The sequence below is a fragment of the Ctenopharyngodon idella genome, chromosome 3, assembly GCF_019924925.1.
Source record: "Ctenopharyngodon idella isolate HZGC_01 chromosome 3, HZGC01, whole genome shotgun sequence".
Classification (NCBI taxonomy): Eukaryota; Metazoa; Chordata; class Actinopteri; order Cypriniformes; family Xenocyprididae; genus Ctenopharyngodon; species Ctenopharyngodon idella.
In genome coordinates this window covers 7,989,581-8,016,934 of record NC_067222.1, presented here as the reverse complement: position 1 = coordinate 8,016,934, position 27,354 = coordinate 7,989,581, and the positions used below count along the sequence as shown (strand labels likewise).

Sequence of the window (27,354 nt, the reverse complement as noted above, 5' to 3'; positions counted from 1 at the left end):
CTGCATCTGAAAGCTTAGTTCTGCCTTGAGAGGACGCATTCCAGGGTAGGAAGGCATCAAGGCACGTCTGAATCAAATGTTAGCTTCACTTTCTCTCTCCTGAAATACCTTCATCTGATCGATTTTTGAAGGCAGCATAGATGTATCCTTCACTGCCTTTGGTATACCACAATGCTGTGTGTTCCATTCTGTGGCAGTTGAGCTACAAAAATAAAGATGATGTCTGAATGTTGCAGTTGCTGGTCAGTTTGTGTGTAAATATACGTTTTTGACCAACGTTTCGAGAAACACCAAATCGTTGAACTATGTTAGTAAAGACAGAACCTGCAAGGCTAACAATGCTTTTGGGAAACATGCCCCAGGCTGACATAGCGATTGCGATATGATTAAAAATGTGCAGCACTACTGTCCTCAGAACCTAGGTTTAGATGTTTTATTGAAAAACATGTAGTTTTGAAGTCACCATTATTGCCATCAGTGTTTGCTTTATTTGGGTATTGATTTCTGCTAATTAACTTCTTTCAACTATTGCAATAGTGTTTGAATAAAAATATTTGTATGTTACAGAAGGAGACTGAAGGAGCAACAGAGCAACAGAATTTATGACTTTCAGTTCACTTAAAATTCTTCAGCATATTTGATTTTCACAACACTGTTGGATCTCATGCTGTCGTTTCTCAGGATTAGTGAGGCAAAGATTATATGTATTATTGACACATCAGCCCTAATCTCAGTTATTAGACTTTAGATGAGATCAGTGAATCAGGCCACTTCATAATGAATATATTACCATCAATAACTGGCCAAAATCAAGTGATCACTTTTTGTCTCAGTTTTCTTTGCAATTTTATTTATTTTTTTAATAAAAATAATATTACAACAGCCAGAAAATTAAAAAATAAAAATTCAAGAGCTCAATGAATGCAAACATAATCACGATAATGGTGACGTTCAAAGAACCTTTCAACAAAACTTCAACATTAATCATTACTTAATTATCTCATTAACTGCAGCACTGCTTCAGTGTTGTACTTTTCTATCTTTTCTAATAGTTTGCTAATCAGAGTGTTCAGGATATCGATATTTCGATATGTATCAATACTGAAATATATGAAACGATACTAATACTCCTTTCTGCAGTATCGATACACCGAAACCAGCTGTGCATTCTTGCTCTCCTCTACAACAGCGAGTTGACATGCACCTGCCTCCTTTCATTCAGTCATCTCATTCAGTAGTGTTGGTGTGACCGAGTCTGAATTTCTGCACTGGATTGCGCATTCTACTCATTCCCACAGATTTCGCGCTCACGTTCGAAGTGTGCGCATAACATAGGCCTAATTCATAATAAAATTGTGCACATAATAAAACCGCCTCTGACATAAAAGTGCCAAAATTATATCTTTTTCATAGGAAATATGATTTATATAGCAAGAGAAATTGGGGGTGTGGTTTTATTGCATCAGACTTAATCACTTAATGCTTACAGATGATTGGTCCAATTTCGGTTTGATATTTCTTAACCTGCTCCTTTCTATAACCTGCTCTGGACTCTGGAGCTGGTTAGCCGTGGAGTGCAATTTACTGTGGCGATGGACACTGGTTAAAGCTGAGACACTTTATTAATGCCTAATACACAGGGTTGGCACAAACTAACCTCATAAACTTATTTGGCTAGCCAGCTAAAACGGCTTCATGGTACGCCCCTCAGGTAAGCTCGCATACTCAAAAATAACTTGTGTGTCAGTGTAAAAATGTTTAACCTCCATAATGTTTGTTTCTGAAAATGATTGAATTTATTGAAAAATTATTCAAAATAATTACATTACTTTTACATGAACACAAACAGATGTAAATAAATATACATGAATGTATTGTTTATTTTTGTTTCTGTCTTGTACATAATCACAAAGACATGTATACATGCAGGTCTAAAATTTACACTCATTTAAACCCCATAGAAAGTTAGATGGGTAGACACAAAGATACACATTTGGAGGAGTTTACTGGATAGAACTTACTATTGGGTATCATATTTGAGATATTTTAGTTTAAAAGTAACTTTAAACTTAAGTAATTAGTAAAAAAAATTAAATCACTCCAAAACTATCTAAAATAAAAATGTCAACATATTAGTTTTTGTAATATTTTACTGAAACTAAAGACACAACACACCTTTAGCCCAAAATATATTATTTAAAAAACAAAAAACAAACAAAAAACAAAACAAAAACAAAAACAAAAAACAGCAAGATCGCCAGACATTAAAGGATTAGTCCACTTTCTGATACAAATTTCCTGATAATTTACTCACCCCCATGTCATCCAAGATGTCCATGTTTTTTTTTCTTCAATCGAAAGGAAATTAAGGTTTTTGATGAAAACATTCCAGGATTTTTCTCCTTATAGTGGACTTCAATTGGCCACAAACAGTTGAAGGTCAAAATTACAGTTTCAGTGCAGCTTCAAAGGGCTTTAAGCGATTCCAGGCGAGGAATAAGGGTTTTATCTAGAGAAACCATCGTTCATTTTCTTAAAAAACTGAAAATGTATATGCTTTATATAGACACAAATGATCGCATCACAATTGCTTCCACCAGACCACGATCCCGTGTTCTTCAAAAAGCTTACGCTGAATGTCCTACACCTTCCCTATTAAACTTATGGAAAAAAGCAGAACTGGCACCGCGTTCGTTCCGTAAGTTGAATAGGGACATTTTTGGATAATACGACTGAAGAATTTCGCTAGATAAAGCCCCTTGAAGCTGCACTGAAACTGTAATTTTGACCTTCAACCGTTTGGGGCCAATTGAAGTCCACTATAAGGACACGGACCTCTTGGATGACATGGGGTTGAGTAAATTATCAGGAAATTTTTGTTAGAAAGTGGACTTTAACGAATGAAAAATGCCGCAAGTAGAAGAAGACTGTACAATCGCGAGATGGACGTATGCGCATTACTTCGAGTTTTTCAGATAATCACTTTACCTCTACCATACTTTTAACAGACTTTAACTCATCTCTGATGTATTCTGTGAACTGAGGTTTATAATTCAGACTCACTGAAGAAACGTACAGATAATCATTTCACAGCGTTCTGTGAGTCGAAAACCAAAAGGAACTTAATTTACTTGTTCAATTACAGGTATTTATCCAAACTCTCAATAACTTCCTGTTTTGAGTATTTTCTCCATTCTTCTGGAATCTCCCCCTCTCCCTCAAATGTTTTATTGTGGTGTTTTTCCAGATCTTTCTGGAATCTGCAAACAAACCACTTCCAGTAGGGCAGATCAGAGAGATCAGGAGTGATGCTCCAGTCTGCATAAACTCCTCCTGCTCCTCTGTAATCTTTCCAAAGGACTTTATCATCTGAATCATTGGGATGAAAATATAGAGTGCTGTTTGCTACTGCTGATGTGCAGATATGAGTAGACAAGTTAGATGTATTATTGTAATATATTCCATTCAGACCAATACTACGATGGAAAGGAGCACTGTGCTCTCCATAATGATTTTTTGTGGTGTAAGTGCAGGTGGCTCCACAGAATGGACACTGAACCCAACAGCACTGACAGAAGTGATCAATCAATAGATGATCTGGTCTGAACCTACAGTCCAACTTTACTGGAAATGTCTCAGTGTTGAATCTACTGCTGATTTCATAAATTATTGTAGGGAGTTCTTTTCTTATCACATCTTCTAGGAGGTTGAAATCATCAACATCATCATGTTTCACTCCACTGAGGTCTTTTTCAGAGAAGATCAGCACATCTGAGAGCTGCTGTGTGAAACTCCTCAACCACAAACCAACATCTCCTCTGTTCACTTGAACATGTTCAGTAGATTCATGTGCTGCTTTCATGATCTTCTGCTGCAGGAGTTCAATGTTCTTCTTCATCTTGGGTAAAACACTGACACTGAACTTATCAGTGATGTACCGACTGACTTCATCTCTGATGAAACTCTTGAAGTGATGACTGGGATAATTGATATAATCCATGTATTTGACAAAATCTTCCTCTTTTGCCAGTGTCTTCAGGATATGTTTCTCTAGATTTGATCTGTTTCCATTCAGTGATTCACATTTTTTCATAATTTCATATGTCAGATCTCTGGCAGTCTTCTTGTAGACACTCTGCTCAATGGGCTCTTTCAATTTCTGACAGATGATCTCACCAAAAATTGCAGCTGATGTTGCTCCATTACAATGTTTCTGGACAACACTATAGTATTCTTCTTTCTTCTTCTCAACATATATTACAGGATCATTGGCATCTCTGAAAAGTCTGTGTTGTTCAGTGATTATCTTGTTTGCTCTCATACAGATGGAATAAACCAAATCCATTAAGAATTCATCTTTGAACTTATATTTCTCTGATTGTTCCTCATGTTCTGTTACTCTTCTCTTGATGTAATCTGTAAGTAGTTGAATGTAGCTTTTGTTGTAGCCCATTGTTGAAATGTTAAATGACTGAATCATTTTGTCTGTCTGCAGAGCAACATCTGTGACTAATGATCTTATTTGAGCTTCAGTTTGAATATGTCCAAATGTTTCTTTAACTGTTCTGTAAGCACTCTTTAAAATAACATACTCAGAATAATTCCACACAGTGAAAATATTGATGTACTTACTCTCCTCTTTAATGTGATCCACAGAGAAGCGCCCCTCATAGACATCACTGAGGATCTCTTGCACATCTCTCATTATGTCAATATCTTTAATGGCAGGAGTTTCTGTGATGATCTTCTTCACACTCTGTTCCCAAAACAGATCAAACCCTTTATTCAGTATTTCTTCATCATTTCCTTTGTCTTTGAGTTTTAAGGTAATTTCTTTGCTATTTTCATATAGAGTGTTTTCATGATTTGTCCTCAGAGCATCAATGCTTTTCTTCTGTTTTTGCTGCTGAAGAATCCCATTTAATTTCATTTTTGTTTCTTTTACAATTTTTTCCTGAACCTCTTTGATTTTGATTTCAAATGATGTTTTCCACTGAATCAGTATATCTTTATTTTTGTCTTTGACAAAGAATTCTGATATTGATCTTTCCACTTCTTCACTTGTCTTCTTCAGTTCACTTTGAAGATCAGTTTCCTCAACCTCATGAATTGCTTCATTTTCTATTTTGTTGTGTAGTGTGTTCTCTATTTCCATCATAGCACTGTGAAGACTCCAGGACCACTTGCTGTATTCAGTCTCCAGTTTCCTGTAAGCTGAAATCTCCAATGAATTTCTGAAGCTGAAGACAAATCTTTCATTCAATAATGCCTCCCAAAGATCTTTAATATGTTCTTTAAAGTCTATCAGCATTATTCCATGTAATTTTGAGGCATGAGACATAATAGTTTCCTTTAGTTCTTGAATATTCTCACAGTAGTTTGGGTTTGGTGGTGCCATCGGTGGGTTGCCCTCCCAGAGCTGAGCAAAATACTTCACATCATTCTGAACATCAAATCTTATGACGTCACTGAAACATTCTGCTTTACAGTCCTCCTCTTCAGCAGCTAGTTTTGTCATCTTATCCAGTGTCTCCTGCAGTCGTCTCCTTCCCTCCATGGTTTTCTCTGCAGCCGTGATGTCTGAGACGTTCTGGTGCACAAACACACAGCTGGGATTCAGTCTGACCTTCTTCATCCTCAGGAAGGCCTGAACAACAATCTGAAGAATGTCCTGCATCTCAGATGGGTTTTCTCCAAAGATGTTGATCAATGTCAGATTTGCAAGACCAACAACAAATGTAGCCAATTCATTGTCATGATCTCTTGTTGATTCTCCAGCCAATTCTAGAGCACGAAGACCCTCAGTATCAACAACCAGAATATAGTCAAAGTTCACCTGTGTTTTTATCTCATTTGACACTTTGACCAGCTGCATGAAAGCTCCTCTGGTGCACCTGCCAGCACTGATGGCAAACTGGAGTCCAAACATGGCATTCAGCATGGTGGATTTCCCAGAGCTCTGAATCCCTAAAACTGACAGCACAAAGACTCTCTGGTCTCCCAGTTTCTGGATGAGTTCATCTAGAACAGCAGAGATCCAGATCACAGGAACATGAGCAGCATCTCCATCCATCAGCTCCAGTGGAAATCCAGAGATCATCATCTCTGCTGCAAGACTCGGGAGAGAAGAGAAGTCAAACTGCAGGTCTTTTTTGTTCTTCTTCACTGATGAACATGATTCATAGATCTGACCGATCTCCCTCATGATGTGCTCCAAACCAAAGGTTGCAGCTTGAAGTTCCTCAGATATTCTCTCAAGTTCTGCTTGTTCAGCTTTGAGATGTTCAGATTTATCATGATTCTTTTTCAATTTTAAGACCTTTGACCACTTTTCGGCATATTTATGATGAAGATCAGAAAGGTCATCTGAAATATATTCATCCAGGAGGATTCTGAGCCATTTAATGAAAAACATCTTGTTTACTGCAGCTGAGTTCATTTCTTTGATAAAGCTCTTCATAAAGTCACTGATGTCAGATTCATGCTGCTGTTCACGGGTTTTATTCATTTCTGTTTGTTTTCTACTGATGTCCATTTCTGTCTCATCTCCTTGAGGTCGATGTAGTTCTTTGTTCTTCTGACTCCACTGATGCCACAGTTTCCCCTGATGAGGCAGAACTGATTCTTTGATTTCTGTCAGATCTTTCTTCTCCAGTAAACTCATCATCTGCTGTGCTGCTTCTCTTCCTCTCCTGCAGTCATCATCATCTTCCTCATCTACTCTGATGTCTGAGAGTTTAGACAAATCTTCAAGTCTGAAAGTGGAAGATGATTCTGATAGACAATCACTTATAGCTCTTCTGAGTTCTTCAGATACATCTGACTGATTTCTGTCTTTTAGCCCAATCCCATATTTTTTATTATTTATCTTATATTTTTTCACAGCAAAATCGTCCTCAGTAAAAAGACAAATGAGTGGTTTTGAGTCCTTGAAGGGTTGTTGAAGATTTGTCATGTTTTTGTCATTTCTCTGAAGATGTGGCAGAAGAACAACATTGACTGAAGCCATTTCAGTAAGGATCTGCAGCTGTTTCTCATGGTCTCCTGCATCACCGTGTAGATTACAGAACGCAACACAGTCAGTGAATGTATCCGTGTTTTTCCCAGAGGGGCAGAACCAGGCGATCTCCACCACTCCATCCATCAGGACTCTGGTTCTGCTGCTGCCTGGGCAGTTCCTGTGGAAGAACATGTTGTGTTTCTCATTGATCAGACTGTTCATCAGCTGAGACTTGGATGAAGACACAGAGCCAAACCTGAAGAAAAACACCATTGGAGTTTGTGCCTTGTAGATCGGCTGGGTTTGACTGATGAACTCATTGTTGGTGTTTTTCATCTTCCAGCTCTTGTTGATTTGTCTGAATGTCCAGAGAGGAAACTCAATCTGTTGTGTGAATGGATCAGGAACAAGCAGAGGCAGAGCGTACTGACACTGGGACAGTTTAGTGACCATCAGCTGCTTCAGAAAACCATCAGCACAATAAAACACAGCCATATGAACATCCATCGGGTGGATTCGCTCCAACTGACATGTTTTAGACCCTGACCCTGAACTGAAAAAAAATTCAGACCAAGCCTCTGGTGTTAATGAGCCACAGCTGCCTTGTTCATTGTGACCTTTATTGGTCTCATTAGTTTTAATGTATCTTGCTCTGTAATCCATCATCAGTAGTTTTTGTATGAAAGTCTGAATCAGCTCCACTTCAGCACAAAACTCACGGGACTGTAATAAATGTGCAGATCTTAATTGATGAACATCTGCAGCTCTTATGGTGTTGTGATGGTGTTCAAGATGAAGTCTGTGAAATAGATTCCTTTTTTTATTAAACACTTCCTGTAGAAGGTCTTGATCCCTACTGACTTCCGATGTTCTACAGGGCTTGGTTTCTGCCTGTTGAAGAAATAAACAATTAATTTAATTTGATCATTTACTTTGGTTTTAATCAATTTAAAAATAATATCAAAATACATCGGAGCATTATGAATCAGCGTGTCGAATCAGCTGTTCGGAGCGCCAAAAGATTTCAGAAGTTTGGCGGTTTGACAAGCGATCCGAATCATGATTCAATGTGCTGATTCATTATGCTCTGATGCTTCCTGAAGCAGTGTTTTGAAATCGGCCATCACTATATAAGTCGTTATTTTGATTTTTTTGGTGCACTAAAAATATTCTTGTCGCTTTATAATATTAATATTAAACCACGAGGAAATGTCATTGCTCCCTATGCAGGCCTTACTGAGTCATCGGATTTCAACTAAAATATCTTAATTTGTGTTCCGAAGATTAACGATGGTCTTACGAGTGTGGAATGGCATGAGGGTAAGTAATAAATTACAGAATTTTCATTTTTGGGTGCCCTTTAAACAGGCATCAGCTGCTTTTGGGAGACTTCAGTGCAGAGGTCTTTTACAACAAAAACCTTCATCACTTCACAAAGGTCACCATATATCAAGCTGTCTGTGTCACCACCCTCCTTTATAGCTGTGAAGTTTGGGTAACCTACAGCCATCACATCAAATCCTTAGAGCACTTTCACATAAGCTGCCCTCAGCGCATCCTGGGAATTACTTAGCGTAATCGCGTACCTCACAATGAAAGACCAAATGCAGAAGTATTGAGGCCATGATCACCCAGCGCTAGCTGCAGTGGTTGGGGCATGTGATAAGGATGCCCCTATGTCGGCTGCCCCGTAGAGTGCTATATTGCCAGCTACATTATGGTCAGCGCTCAGCTGGGGGGCTGAAGAAGCGATATAAGGATCAGATGAAGAACGCCTTGAGGAAGTGATTAGACCCAAGGACTTCGAGGATGTTGCTGCTGACAGTACCATCTGACGACAGCTGTGTAAAGATGGAGCTCATACACTAGAGATGGAAAGGACAACCAGAAGACAGCAGAAGCGAGCCAGGAGAAATACAGCAATGGCTGCCCCCACTACCACCACCATCATGTATATGACTGTTTAGCCATCAAAGATCTAAACGTTATCGGATTTTGATGGACAACCAAAGAAGATATATATAATATATATATTATGTGTATATATATATATATATATATATATATATATATATATATAATTATTAGGGGTGGGAATCTTCAGTCACCTCAGGATTCAATCCGATTCCGATTCTGGGGGTCACAATCCGATTCCAAAACTATTCTTGAACTACTTTTTTTTTTTTTTTAATAAATTAATTAGTTTACTGACTTAACCTTAAAATCCAAACATTTACATATCTTTACACAAGTAATTGTAAGTAGGCCTACTTTTTAAAATAATTACAAATTTAAAAACAATTAAAACAATTGTAGGTCTATGTTTAGAATTTTAAACTAATATAACTTAAAAACATACAAGCAAGTATCAAATAATAAAGAGGAGCTACGAAACATATTACAAGCAATAAACAAAGAGTGCTTTCAGAATTTAAGATTATCTGAGCATTTTCCTTTTCATGTTTACTTTTGTTTGATTGTTATTATGACATCATAGACAGTGGGAGATCTAATAAGTTGCATTCACGCACAGATCTCTTTTGAAATATAATAAGTAATGCAGTTTGTCCTGTCCATTTAAATGCTTAAGACAGAACGAGCTGTGTTTACCTGAGTAGTACCTGAGTACCAGTAGTACCAGTACCTGAGTGAGCTCTTAATGCATTATAGTCCTTCACTTCTATTGTGATCTCAGAATTCAGGCCAGTTGATAATACCTAGAATATCAAAATCAGCTGCAGGAGGTAGATCCTTCTCCTATTTGGCACCTAAACTCTGGAACAATCTTCCTAGCATTGTTCGGGAAGCAGACACACTCTGTCAGTTTAAATCTAGACTAAAAACACATCTCTTTAACCTGGCATACACATAACACATTATTAATTAATACTTTCAAATCCGTTAAAGGATTGTTAGGCTGCATAAATTAGGTCAGCCGGAATTGGGAACACTTCCTATAACACTAGATGTACTCGTTACTTCAGATGAAGAATGGCATCTACGCTAATATTAGTCTCTCTGTTTATCCCAAGGTTTACTGTAGTCAGCCGGATCCGGGCCGTATCCAGGTGAGATCGAGGACCTGCGAATTGACACGACCACAACGCAGCCCTGAAGTATCAGCAGAGATTGAGTCAACTAGATCATCCACTGTGAAGGCCTCATCGACACGACAGCCAGTGGCACAGTTCCTCAACAAACTGTCCATACCGGCATGATGAATACGGTCCTCAACTGGATGGAACTGGAATTAATTTTTTGAATGTTGTGATCCCATCGGATTTATGATAGCTGCCTGAATCATAATAAAGCACTGTTCACTGTTGGCCAGAGGAGAGCTGGACCCTCAACTAAGTTTCTCCCAAGCCTGGTTTCTCCCAAGTTTTTTTTTCAACATTTTGACACCTGTTTGCCACCTGATGTCACCTGTTGGAGTTTGGGTTCCTTGCCGCTGTCGCCTTTGGCTTGCTTAGTTGGGGACACTTGACATTTGATATTCAACAGTGTTTTGATCTGCCTGAAGTGACACCATTGTATGCGAACTGAACTGAGCTGGATGATGACATCACTGTTCACTCCAGTGCTGATATAGATAAATTAACTAAATTAATAACTATTGTTTCTTACATCAGAATGAATCAATACTGAACTTACTTAAGATGGATACTGACACCATTTTTTAAGAGCTGCTGTGCAGCCAAAATTATATACCAGTTATCACTGTAAAGCTGCTTTGACACAATCTGCACCTTTAATTCGATATTACTTACTGATTAGTTAAGCTTGTTTCCATATTAGTTAATAGAAGTAGCTGAAGGGTTAATGTAGTACTACTCATTTGTTCTGCATTACTTCCTGCATAGATACTTATTAATGACGGACCATTATTCTAAAGTGTTAACGAATATTCTTACCATGCTTTTGTGTAAAACTGCATAAATTCTCCAGACCAACTTAAACATGCAAATAGGGTGACAAAGACTCCTGATAAATTGCACCAGTCTGCTCCTCTCTGCCTCGCTGCTGAATAGTTTGTGTCTGTAGCTCCGTAGAGCTTTGTTTTGAATCTATTTATTATAATTACTTGTCTATTTTATCATCACCTGATCTGATATTGCCTATCACATTAATCTGACCTCGCTAGCGTTTAATCTTTTAATCCAAATCGCTATCACAGCACGTTAGCATCTTGCTAGCTTGTTAGATTGCCATCCGGGCGATGAACCGTCCTTTTCTCTCACACGCTCCTTTTTCTATGACTTGTGTGCATCAAACAACTGTGGTAAGTTGGATCACTTTACAAACACAGTGAGTCATGTCATCCTCTCCTTTTGTTGTTACTTGCACTGCCTGTCACATGCATAGTATAGCTCTCTCCGTGTTAGCGGTGAGATTTACACATATGATAAATGCAGGGAGATAGTCATTCTGACAGAGAGAATCTCAGAATTAGATTCACACATCCAAACTTTAATTGAGGATAGTAAGAATGCAAGGGCTTTAGATACTGTTATGGATGCGACTAGCTTAGTGAACTCTTTACATTGTTGGGTTCCGGCTGTAGAGCCCGCACAGCAGGGCAATTGGGTCACTGTGAGGCGGCCTAGCTGTGGAAAACACTCTTCCATTCCGATTAGAACATTAAACACGTTGTCCCCACTCAGTGATGCACCTACTGAAAATCCAGTTGAAAGTGCCCAAATTATTGCCGATTCCATTACACGGAACATGAAAAAAGAGACACCAGCCACCATAGTCACATGTTTGATGGGAGCCAGAGCACCTGACATCAAAGCAAATTTAAAAGTGCTGGTTAATTCTATTCATAAATACTCTAATATTATTATTCACGTCGGCACTAATGATGTTTGACTTTGCCAGTTGGAGATTGCTAAAATTAACATTAAAGTGGTTTGTGAAATCGCAAGTACGATGTTAGAAAAAAAAATTGCTCTGGTCCCCTTCCTGTTCCTCGGAGTGATGAGATAGTTAGCAGATTATCATCACTCAATGGCTGGCTGTCTAAGTGGTGTCTGCAGAATAATATAGGGTTCAGAGACAATTGGAAAAGTTTTTGGGGCAGACCTGACCTGTTGAAAAGAGATGGTATTCATCCCTCCTGGGATGGTGCTGCTCTTCTCTCTAGCAATATGGCACATAGTCTTAGAGCGGAAAGATGACAAACTACGGCCCAGGTCAAGAAGCAGACAGACTTGCTAAACTGACCGTCTGCTAGCCGTCTCGTCACAGAAGTGAGATAATTCTCAACACATAGAAACTCTTTCACCTAGATATTATCACATAGAGACTGTGTCTGTACTCCAAATTAGTAAATACAAAAAACTTCCAAACCCATATAAGGGTAAATATTTAATTGATGTTCAACAAATAAAAAAACAGAGATAATACTGATGAACAAATAATAAAGCTTGGGTTGCTGAGTATTAGATCCTTTTCTTCAAAAGCACTTATTATAAATGATACTATCACAGACAGTAATTTAGATTTGCTGTGTTTGACAGAAAACTGTATAAAACCAGACGATTACATTACTTTAAAGGAGACTAGCCCTTAAGGTTACGATTATCGATACAATCCTCATCAGAAAGGCAAAGGAATTGTATTTGAAAGGCTTTTGAGTAATACTGAAGATATTACTATAAATTACACCAACACCTCGTTGGTGTAATTTATAGTAATATCTTCAGTATTACTCAAAAGCCTTTCAAATTCAATTCCTTCAAAGTGATGGTGCTTTATGTAACGTTATGTAAGTTGACATTTGTGCTGGCTACTGTATACAGGCCACCAGGACACCATACAGACTTTATCAAAGAATTTGATGATTTTCTATCTGAGTTACTGGCTGCGGATAAAGTCCTTGTTGTTGGTGATTTTAATATCCATGTAGATAATGATAAAGACGCATTGGGATTGGCATTTACAGACATTATGAACTCAATTGGAGTTAGACAACATGTGTCAGGACCCACTCATTGTCGTAATCATACTTTAGATCTAATATTGTCACATGGAATCGATATTGATGCCGTTGCAATTCTGCAGCAGAGCGATGACATCTCAGATCATTATTTAGTCTTGTGTATACTGCATTTAGCCAAGACTGCAAAACCGCCACCCAGCCATAAATATGGTAGAACCATCACTTCTACCACTAAAGATCTCTTTGTAAATAATCTTCCTGATCAGTTTCATCACCTTAGCATACCAGACAGCTTAGAAGACTTCGATGTTGCAACAGAAACTATTGACTCTGTCTTTTCCAGCACATTAGACTCAGTTGCTCCTCTGTGCTTAAAGAAGATTAAGGAAACTAATCCAATGCCGTGGTACAATGAGAACACTCGGGTTCTTAAGAGAGCTGCCAGAAAAATAAAGCAGCTGGAAGAAAACAAACCAAGTTTTTTGCGTTTCGTGGAGAGAGAGAATGATTGAGTACAGAAAAGCCTTAAAAAATGCTAGATCTACTTATTTTTCAAATCTCTTAGAAGAAAACAAACACAACCCTAGGTATTTATTTGATACAGTGGCTAAATTCTGTCAGTTTATGTCTAGACTAAAAACGCATCTGTTTAAACTTACATACACATAAACCATTATCTACTTCTATAATTCAAATCATGTAAATTGTTTGGCTGCATAGATTAGGTCAGCCGGAACCAGGAACACTTCCCATAACACCTGATGTACTCGCTACATCATAAGAAGAATGGCGTCTACGCTAATATTAGTCTGTTTATCCCGAAGTTTGCCACAACCTTCCAGATCCAGGCTGTATCCAGATGAGATGAAGGACCTGCATCTAGACATGATGATAACGCAGCCCTGACGTTTCAACTAAACTATCCCCTGCAAAGGCCTCCTTCCCTTTCCTTTCCCTATTTGTATAGATAAAACGTTATCAAAATTATTCCAGTTCGCATAGATCCACGGACACAACTAATTTTTCTGTAGCCTATTATGCGGACCAGTAAAGTAATTTGGCAAATACCACTTTTTAAAAAAGACCAAGCTTCTAAGCATATAAACACTCAAACACGCAAACCTATAGACTAAACACGTAAATGAACGGCAAGAATGCATTAAAGGTATAAAGGATTCTTTGATGTTTCTTGCAGGTTGTGGTTAACTGTTGTGGTTAACTGTTGCCATTCTCTTCTGTCTCTCTTTCTTTACCTTTTTATCCCTTTCATTATTCTGTATATAATCTTTGTTTAGTTGTGTGTGTAGCCTAACAAAGTTTCATTTATTAAACCATTATATCCACGCTTATTGTCTCTGTGTTGAAAAAATTTCACAAGAAAAGAGGGCGGAGGCTTTGGTGAAGGGCGTGGAGCTGGAGACGGACTGAACCCTGGAGACGCTGACCACAGGCACCATGGTGGCGCTGAAGGAGGGAGGATCCAGGGTGGAGCCTTGACTGATGCGTTGGGCGGTAACCGGGAGCTGATCGACGGCGGTGGAACCATGGTGAGTGGTGGAGGAACCGGCGGAACAGAGTTGTTAATGGACCGTGGCGACATTGCAGACCTGGAAGACGAGAGCTGAGCCGCTGACTCACGGGACTGAGGTGATGACGTGGAAACAGATGACCGGAGTGTCGATGTGGTGAGGGAGGCCAACAGGGAGGTCAGAGGAAGGGAGGATTCCATTGATGCCAAAGGGGTGCAGGGTGAGGGTGCAGCCCGAATCCCGGAAGTCCGTGGCTGTAGCTTGGCGCCGAAGGATGACCTGGAGTGTTGAGCGATCCCAGCAGAGCTTCTGGGCAGACGGACCGTGGAGGTGAAGGAGTGGTGGGTCGAGGTGATGGTGACGGGCTGACAGGTTGAGGTGGAGGTGTGGGCCTGGAGGCCCAAGGTGCAGCCGGGGACTCTGCCTCTAGCCAAGCTGGTGGTAGGGAAGCCCGAGGCGTGGAGGATGAGCCGCACAGAGTGAACAGCGGTGGCAGAGCTGAGGAGCTACACAACCCCGGTGGTACCGACGGATCCAGGGGGCTGGTCGTGACCAGCGATGGAGACGGGACAAGGACAACAGGCAGGGATACGGGTTGAAGATTTCCGGACAGGACCGGCGAAGAAGAGGATGATGTGAGGGTGGGGACTTGGGTAGGAAAAGGATCCGTGGACCACAGGTCTATCAGGTCCAGGTCTGCTCCTGGCTCTGCGGTGGACTGACCCGCTTGCGTCAACTCCGGGGCTTTGATGTTCTCCGGCTCAGGCTCTGGAACGACCTCGACAGGCGCCTCGGGCTCGCTGGCTGTGAGGGAGAGGCTGCCATCCTGGAGCATCCAGGCCAGATATCCCATCTACGGCCTGCTTTCAGGGAGAAGGAGAAGCCGCGATACAGGTGAGTCTATGCTATTCTCGTTTTGAGAGGTCGGTTATTCTGTCACGGGAAGAATGCAGATGAATGCAGATTCACAAATATAAATAGGGTTTAATCCAACAAGCAGACAGAAGCGCAACAGTGTGCTACAAACACAAACAATAACGGAAGGAACTGAACTCAACAGGGAGAATATATACACAGGAGTAAATGAGGGAACTAAACAGGAACAGCTGGGCAAGCTGGATTTTAATGTCTTCTTTGGTTATTTTATTTTGTTTATTTTTATCATTATTTCCCTCTGCTTACTCATTATCTTGACATTATTCAGGCCTTTTCCTCTCTTTCTTTATACACTTATTTAAATTCAGTTTAAACAAAGTTTAAATGTAAATTTAAGTTAAGTTCCCTTTTGTTCAGCCATTTGTGTTTTATTTATAGGTAGCACTCCTCCTAGTGCTTGGGTGGTGAACGGTTGACCTCACCACTGGGTCTCACCTGAGTGACCTGCATTCACCACCTGGCCTATTGAATTAGACCCAGGCCCCCTCACTTATTCTAAGCCCAAAGAGGATTAGACATTCCCTGGTCTTTTAAGTGTTTCCCTCTCCTAGCCATACCATCTCCCTAGGCGTTATGACCCTTTCCTAACCCCTAGCCTTGGTAAGCTTAGACCCTTTTCCTCCCCTATCCCTTTCTGTTGATTTGTTGGTTTTGTTTATTTATTTATTTATTTTTATTTTTTTTGCTTTACTCTGTTTTGTTTGTTTCCATTTCATGTAAAGAACGAGCCTATGAGAAACGTCATGGAATGCTGAATAATAGATTGACGACCCAAGTAGCCGAAAATCATTAGGCGACCCAACAGGCGACCACCCTGTCAACAATCTTTGTTTAGATTATTACTATTCCGGTGCACCCCCACACAGATTAGCCACACCTTGACATTCACAGCTGAGATAATAGGTGTCTGGCCTACACTACACTAACTGTCTGCACCAGTTAGCCAAACTGCACACAGCGTACATAAATATACGCTAGCATAGATCGTTAACTCTGCACAGACTCTGCATTGGCCTTCTTGCGTTGTTTTTCTCTTGCCACCGGTATGCCCAGATCATCCAACTCTGCCAACCACTGGGACCACCTAGAGGCCTGGCTGACTGCCATGACTGATGCCCTCCTGCCTAAAGCCGCCAGTGACCTACAGCATCTGAGCCAGGAACAGCTGGACGATGACATGAACAGGCTGATGGATGATCCATGATCCGACCAAGAGCTACAACAACAAAGAGCTGGCCAAGATCATCGGCGCACTAGCTCAGAACCTCATCTTCCAGGCACAGCTAAGTGAGAAGAGCGTCATCCAGCTGGAACAAGAAGCAGCAGCGATAAACCTCCAGGCTGAGGAGGCTCGGAGGAACCAGGCACATGCTCAAAGTTGCCTAGACCAGCTGAACCTGGAGGCCCAAGATCAGCGTGGAACAATGGATGAGAAGGACCCAGAGCTACAGGAGGAAGTGAAAAGACTCCAAGATGCCTTGACAGACCTCTGTGTAGATGCAGCACACAGAGAGCAATTGGAGAAGGATGTCAGAGAGGAACTAAGTGAAAAACTCCAACATGCTGAAGCTCTCCTTGGGAGAGCAAGGACTGAACTGAAAGAAAGGGATGCCAGGACTAGAGCCTGTGAAGGCCACCTGCAAACCACCTAAGCTAAAGTCCAAGCTCTAATACAGCAACGGGATTGCTAAAAAGATGAACTTGAGACAGTTCTCAGGGAACTGAAACATTCCTATAGACTGCAAGGTGACCAGAAAGGGGAAACACACACTGGTTGATGGGGGATGAAAGGGATAGGAATGATAGGTATCTAATTATTTTTGGTTTACATGATAAAAATCTTTTTTGATTTGCATAATTGAAGCTATTTCATGTAATAAAAACGTATTTAAAAAAAAAAATATTTTATGGTTAGAACATAATGCGTACCATAGTAAGATTAAAGCTAATAATAGGCTAATAATAACCGGCAGAGAACACTATGGGAGGCGACAAAGGGATTTATAAGGAACATATGCTTCTTTCTGCCAGAAAGTTCATCATAAGAAATTCTTTGATGTGGAATCCAAACATCGGTCACTTGAACAGACATTTTCTGATAGTATTGCAGCTAAAATTAAAACTGTTAGGAAAGAACTTAATTTATTATATAGATACAGAGCTGAATTCCTTGTAGAAAAGATCCAGACAAAACTATTCTTTTCATGGTAGCAGACCTAGCCATTTATTGGCTTTAAGGCTACATAATAGCGAGAAATTTGCGAATGTTACAGCAGTGAAATCTCAAGCCAGTGAGGTTCTGACTGACCAGAAGTGTATAACCGACACTTTTCGCTCCTTCTATACAGTTCCAATTCTAAATGCGAATCTACCTCTTATACTTCCTTCTTAACTGCTCTTAATCTTCCACATCTGTCTGAATCAGGCACTGAGTTTTTAGATAGACCTTTATCACTTGTTGAATTAGAATCAATGGTTAGAGGTATGAGAAAAGGGAAAAAGGGAAAACAATTGACATCTCCCTCGGCAATACTCTCTTTAGATGCAATGAAAGCATTCGACCATTTGGAGTGGAACTATCTGTGGGCAGTCCTAGAGCATGTAGGTTTTAGTTCTAATTTTATAAATATGATTAAAATCTTGTATGCTAATCCCTCGGCTTCTATTCTTACTGGCCAGGTATGTTCACAATCTTTTCCGATTGGAAGAGGCACTCGTCAGGGTTTTTTTTTTTTTACAATCCAGTTTAATCAGTCCCCCACATTTTAAATTTATTTAATCAGTTTTATAATCTGTCTGTGTATAAAATTAATTGGACAAAGTCATATCTTCTTCCTCTCAATTTCTCTTCCAGTGGTGAATTCATTCAACTATTTAGGGTTAGATATCTATCCTTCTTTAAAGGATATTGTTTCAAAAAATGTAAATAACAGCTTGAACAGAGTCACCTCAGATCTTGCAAATTGGTCGCAACTTCCTACTTCTTTCCATGCAAGAATATCTGTTGTTAAAATGAACATCCTTCCTTTTTTTCCCTCAATGATTCCTTTACCCCCACCTGCTGGATATTGAAAAAAACTCAATTCAGTAATTCGGGCCCGAGCACCAAAGTGCGAGGACCCTATTGGATTTCCTCTGTTTATTAGGGCCTGAGCACCAAAGTGTGATAACCCTATTGGATTTCCTCCATTTGTTATTATTAGGGCCCGAGCACCAAAGTGCGAGGACCCTATTGGATTTCCTCCATTTGTTATTATTAGGGCCCGAGCACCAAAGTGCGAGGACCCTATTGGATTTCCTCTGTTTATTATTATTAGGGGCCAAGCACCGAAGGTGCGTAGGCACCTATTGTATCTGTTGGCGTTCTTTTTTTTTTTTTCTTCTTCTTCTTCATCTTCTTCTTCTTCCGCTCTTGAGTCTATGGCAGCCCATATAACCACTTGAGGGAAAGTTATGAAATTTGGCACACAGTTAGAGAACAGTCTGAACTGTTTCCATAGCGAATTTGGAGTCTCTAACTCAATCCCTCTAGCGCCACCAGCTGTCCAAAGTTACACTCATGTTTATGTTAATAACTTTTGAACCGTAAGGGTTAGAAACAAAATTTTTTTTCTCTGATTCTTTGGGTCAAGACGAATCGACTGCACCCTATGACGTCATTTCCGTCATGAAAATTTTTCTGCCATTTTGAATTTTCTGAAAAACTTACTTTTTTGAACTCCTCCTAGGCCGTTACTCCGATTTTCACGAAAATCGAACCAGATCATCTTCAGATCATGCCGACAAAAAGTTATGGAATTCAAGATGATTTCTCAAACCGTTTTCGAAAAACACGTGAACAAATTTTACGTAGCGCTTGCGAAAATAGACATAATGCTGTATCTCTGCAATGCTTTATCGTATTCAGACCAAACTTGGTACATGTCATCACAAGCATGACCTGAGGCATCATGCATCGTTTCGGCGCAGCGCCACCTACTGGTCCGGAGATATGAAAAATGGATTTTTTTGCTTATAAATTCTGATGGGTTTGTCCAAAAATCATAAATTTGGTCTTGTTGGATTCGGGGCATCATGCCGAGTCGAATGATATCCAATTTTGCCATATCGGCCATTTTAAATTTTGTGCTAAAATGCTGTATTTTATGAACGCATTAGCGTATCGTTACGAAACTCAGTATGGGTCATCAGCACAATGCCCTGAAGGAGTTGGAGAAGTTTTGGACCAGCGCCACCTAGTGGAGAATTTTTTTTTCATATGCTTATAACTTTTGATCTGGTTGGCTTATTTTCACGGCAGTCACATCCTTAGACTCCTGAATCCTTGCTGGGTCCAACGGTACCAAACATGCTAGGTTTTGACTTACGGTTTGTGCGGCGTGGTGATTTAGCGCTTAAAAATGATTGCGAATATCTTTGAAACCGTTAGTCCAAGCGAGACGAAACCAGCGTAGGAAACACGGAACCTAAGCTGGTTAACTAAATGTTTTCACCCAAATTTCAAAATTTTGATAGGAAAAAGAAAAAAATCAAAACAAAGTCGTCCATGGGTCATTTTTTATGATCTCTTACATGTAAATGTCTATAACTCCAAAATGAAATGAAATATTTGCACCAAATTTGATACACACATGTATGGGGTCACCATGAGGACACATAAAAAAATTGGTGGGATTGTGCCTCTTGGTGGCGCTATAATTGAACAAAACATGAAATTTACATGAACTACAATACAGTATTATGATAAAAAATGTTATATTATACGAATGCATTGATGTACCATTATGAAACTCAGGATGTGGCATCGGCATCATGCTCTGAAGGTACACAATAGGTTTTGAGACAGCGCCTCCTTGTGGTCAAATTTTATAACGAAATATTTAAAAAATGCTAATAGATTTATATAAATGTGGCCTATTGTAATGAGACTGGTCTTATTAGATTCCGTGGGTCATGCTGAGAACATTGATGCCAATTTTGCCATAGTCAGCATAACTAAGTCTCCACTACTTTGATTTTCTTTAAAATCACGCTTTTTTAAACTCCTCCTAGACCATTGGTCCAATTTTCACCAAAATTGAATCGTATCATCTTCAGACCATGCCGGCAAAAACTTATGGATTTTATGTTGATAGACATAACCTTTTTCCTATACTGCAGCAACGAATTAGAGGCATAATGCCAAAATCACTGTTGAGTCTGTATCTCTGCAATGCTTTGAAATATTGACACCAAACTTTGCCTAAAATGATCTTAATAGGTCTTTAATTGCTCACTGTTGCAGTTGGTCTGATGCTCACAGCCATGTTGGCTGGCTTATTGTGCAGTTTTTGTGCTTGGCCCCGTAATTGCTGCTTGCAGCTATATTTAGGGCCTGAGCACCGATGGTGTGAGGACCCTATTGGAATTGTTCCGTTTATTAGGGCCCAAGCCACTAAGGTGCAGGGCCCTATTGTTTTTCTAAGGATTATTATTATTATTATTATTTTTTTTTTTTTTTTTCGTCATCCGGGGCTTTTTGGGGGCCTTAACATGCTCAAAAACTTTTGAAAATTGGCACACACATTGAAAATCTGCGGCCATTAGGACGCCGCAGAGGCTGGTACCCAGGCGTGGCAGGGGGGCTCGACAGCGCCCCCTTGAATGAAGTCCGAAAACTTGGTCCATATATCAAACACCCTTGCATATATTAGAATGAATCTCGGTACACATATAGACTTCATCGGGGCTAACAACTTTTGTGCTCTAAGTTATACGCCACCCCAACAGGAAGTCGACTATTACTGGTTGTTTGAAAAACGCATGCTCCGGAATTTGATATACTCCTCCTAGGCAATTAATCCGATCACCACCAAACTCGGTCAGCATGAAGTCAAGACATTGGTGATGTAAAATTGCCAGCGGATTTTTGATATCTCGCACAGTTTGGCTGTGGCGAGGCAACTAATTTATGGCGTGAAAAGGGAAAAAGGAAGTGTGTTATAACTTGTTTATAACTTGCATACATTGATTGATTTTTATGAAACTTCAGCTGTGTGTTTATTGTAGGAGTCCAATCACATGGATGTGACTATTGTGAGTCAAAGTTATAGTGCCACCAACTGGCAGCAGGAAGTGTGTCACTTTCAAAATGCTTTGAGATCACCCTCTTTTTTTTACCCAATTTGCTTCAAACTTCATCACAATAATGTCAAAACATGGCAGATGTAGACCTGTGAATGTACTTGTGATATCTTAAATATTGTTGCCATGGCAACATGTCAAACTTTAAAAATATTCTTTAGTGTTTTTGAGGCTCTTAACATGCTTCAAATTGCATGAAACTCAACACACATCAACATTGTCGACCAGTAGACATGGACAAAGCCTTAGAAATGAGCGTGGTGGAGGGGCTCAGTAGCGCCACCTTTTGGTGACTGTAGGTTATTTTTACCTACAGTCACCAAACTCGGTACACATATTGTTCTCATTAAGCTGGACAACTTTCTAATTTGAAGTCATTAGCTCCGACAAACAGGAAGTCAGATATTTTGGTTTGAATGTGAATTTTTCACACTTTCTCTCTGTCCTACCCCCCTCCCCCCTCAGTCTCACTCTCTCTCTCTCTCTCTCTCTCTCTCTGTGTGTGTGTGTGTGTTTGTGTGTGTGTGTGTGTGTGTGTGTGATCATATGGGCACCAACTGCTGCAGTAAATGTGGTGTATTCAAATAAATTCGAAATAGTCCTTTTATGTTTACCCGTTTTAAATGCCTATTGCCCGCCGTGCACAGTTGCCGTGAAGCCACCGGGGTGGCGGTGACACCGGGCTTGGGCCCGCCATCGCTGCTTGCAGCTATATTTATTCTTCTTCTTCTTCTTCTCCCAAATGAATCGCTTTTTTGAGGGCCTAAACATGCTCGAAAACTCATGAAACTTTGCACACGCATCAGAAGTGGTGAAAATTTACGTCTGTTATGGATCTCAGAATTAGGCGTGGCAAAATGGCTCGATAGCTCCACCTACAAAATTTCAACGGAGTGCCCCTCGCGCTACGTTTCACGTACAGGTATGAAATTCGGTACACACATGTAACATCCCAATACCTACAAAAAAGTCTCCCAGTATGAAATCTGAAAACCAACAGGAAGTCAGATATTTAGAATTTTCTCTGCAAAATTTGTGCAGTTTTTGCCATTTTCACACGTTGTACTTTAACGAACTCCTCCTAGAGCTTTAATCAGATCAACATCATATTTGGTCAGTCTAATCTAAAGGCCTTTGTGACGTTAAATTGCAAAGATCTTGACTTTTCGTAAAAGGCCATGTCCCTGGCGGCCTGTCAAAATTTGATGTTTCACCATGAAACAGGAAGTTGCTGTAACTAAGGCACACAATGTCCGATCTGCCCCAAACTTCGCACACTTGATAAAAGTCCTGTCCTGAACACATGTCCATGCCCATATTCAGTTATAGTCATAGCGCCACCTGCTGGCAACAGGAAGTGACATGTTTTACACTGTTATGGACTCCTGACAGCATATTAAAATGTGCCAGCAAGTTCTAAACAGGCTAGCAACATGCTAGAAAAATGTTAGCAAAACACTTAGCTAAGTGGTAAAGCATGCTATTAATACAGTGAAAGAGGAAGTTGCTGTAACTCAGGCATGCAATGTCCAATCTACTCCAAAATTCACACGTTTGATAAGAGTCCTGCCCTGAACACAGCTACATGACGATATTCAGTTATAGTAATAGTGCCACCTACTGGCAACAGGAAGTGTCCTTTTTAACAATTTGATGCACTACTAACAACATATTAAAATATGCAATTGAGTACTAAACATGCTAGAAACATTCTAAATCATGCTAGCAACACCTAGCTGACTGCTAAAGCATGCTATTATCGTCATGAAACAGGAAGTTGTTGTAACTCAAGCATACAGTGTCTGATCAGCCCCAAACTTCACATGTGTGATAAGAGTCCTGGCCTAAAGACATCTATTTGCCAATATTCAGTTAGTCATAGCGCCACCTGCTGGCAACAGGAAATGGCATGCTTTAAACTGTAATTCACTCCCTGAAACACATTTCGATATGCCACTAAGTAGCAAACATACTAGAAACACGTTAAAACATGCAACACTTGGCTAAGTGCTAATGTTTGCGATTAACGCCACGAAACAGGAAGTTGTTGTAACTCAGGCATACAATGTCCGATCTGCTCCAAACTTCACGTTCGATAATAGTTCTGGCCTGGAGACATCAACATGGCAATATTCAGTTACGCTTAAAGCGGCACCTGTTGGCAGCAGGAAGTCTGGCACTTTGAAATGACTTTGCCATAATTCTCCTGTATTTACTCGCTTACATACATGTCGCCCACTGTTCACTGTTTTCCTGAGGCCAACAGGTGGCGGTGAACCCGGGTGCGAGGGCCCTTTCATCGCTGCTTGCAGCTTTAATTATTATTATTATTATTCTTTTCCAAACATTATTGCATTTTTGAGGGCCTAAACATGTTCGAAAATGAAATGGGTGGGGCAAAATGGCTCGATAGCGCCACCTATAAAACTTCAACGGTGTGCGCCTCGGGCTACGTTCGACGTACATGTACGAAATTCGGTACGCACATGTACCGTCCCATTACCTACAAAAAAGACTCTTTGGAGCCAAGTCCTAAACGCAACAGGAAGTCAACTATTTTGAATTTCCTGTGCGATTTTTGTGCCATTTTCAGGCCTCGTACTTTAACGAACTCCTCCTACAGTTTTAATCTGATCATCTTCAAATTTGGTTTGTATAATCATAAGGCTTGTGCGACGCTAAATTGCGAAGATCTTGAGTTTTCGTAAAAGGGCGTGTCCCTGGCGGCCTGACAAATTTTGATGTTTCGCCATGAAACAGGAAGTTGCCTCTCCTCACAATATAAAGCATTTGGTTTTTGCTGGTGTCTCAGTTAGACAATGTAAACTTCGTTTTGGCCCCATCCTAACACATTTTCTTTCTACTTGGAGAAAGGTGACCAGAAAGTTAGAACCAAATTTGATTTGGCATCGTCACTCACCTTTGTTCCATAATAATAATTTTTTATCAGGAAAGATTCAATTTCATTGTCCACAATGGGTTAAATGTAATGTAAATTGCTTGGGTGACATTTATGATGACAAGGGCCTGAAATCATTTCAAGATATTAAGGTTCTTAGGAACTTCCTTTTTCATGTATCTTCACATTAGGTCTGCGCTTCGGGCATATGGAGTTCCCTGGGATGCACAATTGCCTGTACATCCTTTGCGAAAGGTGATTCTTCCAACTGATAATTCTGTTATTTCTGCCTCAGCTATTTACTCTTTTCTTATCAAAAATTCATAAAAGCCACTTTCCATAACAACTGTCTGGTCTAAGGATATCAGTAGTGACATACAAACTTTATTTACTGATCAAATTTGGGAATCAATCACATTATCCTCAAAAAACCCAAATCATCAGATGATCCATTGGAAACTACTGCATAGACTCTATCTGTCTCCTTTAAAAAGTTTCCATATGCATCTGTCACCTTCTCCGAACTGTAATTTGTGTCCACAGAGAGCACTAGGTACATAATTGCATTTTTTCTGGGAATGTTTCGCACTTGTTTCTTTCTGGTCTCAGCTTGCTAATGACATATCATTCCTGTTAGATAAAGATATGGTTTTGACTCCAGAACTTTTCTTCCTAAGTAACTTCTCAGAATTGCCATTGTCTTTGCAACAGAGAAACTTACTTTTAGCTGCTTTCACTGTGGCTAAGAAAATGTTAGTCAGTCGTTGGATTCCTCCACATACGATGAGCAGGCATGTGTGGGCCTTAACTTTGCTGGATATTATTTCTTTGGAGCTGTTAACAGCTCGCATTCATGGAGCAAAGTCAAAGACTTTAAAGACTTGGAGTGCTACTTTTGATGTTGTTAAATCCTTTCTTTCTTCTTTTTGATGTAAAATTATTTCTGTATTTTATATGCATGTTTAATTTATTTATTTATTTATTTATTTATATTAATTTGATTATTATTATTAATTTTAATTCTTCATTAGGTACTTCAATCTATACTTTTGTCACTGCAATGTCTTGTAATTTCTCAGGACAGTATAAGTCTACCTGGTGGGTGGGTGAGTGAGTGGAGGTGGGGGTGAGGCGCTGCATTCTGATATGTTGTATCCTTTTTGTTTAAATGATTATTCAATAAAAACAATTGTTCACAAAAAACTTTAACGCTTCTTCAGTATTACTTTAACACTCTTGAGTGTGGATGCAGATAAACACCATTGTTAATTTAGGATTTTGCTGTAAACTTCTTTCATTTAATAGCATTTAGTGGTTGTCTCTTTTAATCTGAAAACTGTCAGATTAATTGGGCAGAGGGGACAATTCTATCTTGGAGTTTACTGTGTTGTGTCAAACGTCTAGTGTCTGCTGTTCCTGCTGTCTCATCTGTTCCTGTTTTTCAGGAGGTTTCTATTGATCTGTCTAATGTACCCGAGGAGTACCATGATCTGCAGGCTGTGTTCAGTCATTCACAGGCCACTTCTCTCCCTCCCCATCAGCCCTACAATTGTAGCATCAACCTTCACCCAGGTGTGACCCCTCCTCGCGGGAGATTATATTCCTTGTCTGCGCTTTTATTCCGAGCGTGAAGTGCTTGAAAAGTATTTGTCTGAGCCCGTCATTTGTGCTCCCTCCCTCCCTCCCTCCCTCCCTCCCTCCCTCTCTTTCCCATGCTGCGTGAAGTGCTTGAAAAGTATTTGTCTCAGCCCAATGTTTGTGCTCCCTCCCTCCCTTTTCTCTTTCTCTCTCTCTCTCTCTTTCCCATGCTTCGTCCCTGATAACTTTTCCTGAGTTACTAAGCCTTATCCTGAATTAATTACTAGTTCTGCATCCAGCTTCATCTTTTCTACCTTTGGACAACCTTTGGACTACCTTTCTACCTTTGGAGTTATTTATTGAATTGAGTAAAACACTGCTGCACAGGCAAAATAATAATAATAATAATAAATAATAATAATAATCATCATCATAATTTAATAAAAATTAAGCCCCAAGTACCAACCACATGAACACTAATCACCATAATGGTGACCTTTATGAAATGTTTAATAAAACAACAGCAACACTCAAACTCAATCATATTCAAGGAATTTACAAGTTTTAATTAGTGACATCTAATGATATATTTTATTTGTATGGCTGTAAGTCTGCTTCAATCTTTTTTTTCTTTAATCTTCTGCTTTCCTTCAGCAGACTGCAAGTGTCATCACTAATGGTCTGTCATATATACAAAAGATGACATGTACTTGCTTATTACTTATACTCAGTAGAATGTCTGTTGTAGGACCATCAAAATAAAATATAAGCAGATATTATGCCAACAGTCTACTAATACTCTAATGAGAGTTATGTTACAAAGTTACTTCTATTTAGTAGAATGTGTAAAGTGGACAATCGAAATAAAGTGTTACCATTTCTTTTCACATACTCACCCACACCCACACACACACACATATATATATATATATATATATATATATATATATATATATATATATATATATATATAAAGTAATAATAGAGTTATATAGTTCAGCTAATATATACAGTTGTAACGTAATGAAGTCAAACCTGAGTTTTGAAGTCCCCCATCTCTGTATCATCAATGCAGTCATGAGCTGCATCTGGAAACTTCTCTGTAAACTGTGTCTATTTATACAATGTCAAGAGGAAATTGTTTTGCATTCTTAACATCACCTGTTGTGGCAGTAAGAAAGTGAAACAGTTTCAGTGTTATTTGCTTTTGTGTCTTTGAACTGATTTGAGCTGGGGTCAACCTTTGTGCATGTACTAAAGTTTTGAATGTTTCATTTCTGCTATTTCTGTCTTTTTGTACTATTTTAATAATTCACAGACTACATTTAATGATTGTTTTGTTTAT

The 27,354-nt window shown here is 39.6% G+C and overlaps 1 protein-coding gene across 1 annotated transcript; it reads right to left on the bottom strand.

Moving 5' to 3' along the window:
* Positions 1 to 1,856: 1,856 nt before the first annotated feature.
* Positions 1,857 to 27,083, bottom strand: LOC127509853 (interferon-induced very large GTPase 1-like). The gene is made up of 2 exons (XM_051888998.1): positions 27,045 to 27,083; positions 1,857 to 7,891 (listed from the first exon to the last, which is right to left on the bottom strand). Exons 1-2 carry the CDS (start codon positions 27,063 to 27,065, stop codon positions 3,140 to 3,142), a joined length of 4,773 nt encoding a protein of 1,590 aa, XP_051744958.1. The 5' UTR covers positions 27,066 to 27,083; the 3' UTR covers positions 1,857 to 3,139.
* Between the last annotated feature and the right edge of the window lie 271 nt (positions 27,084 to 27,354).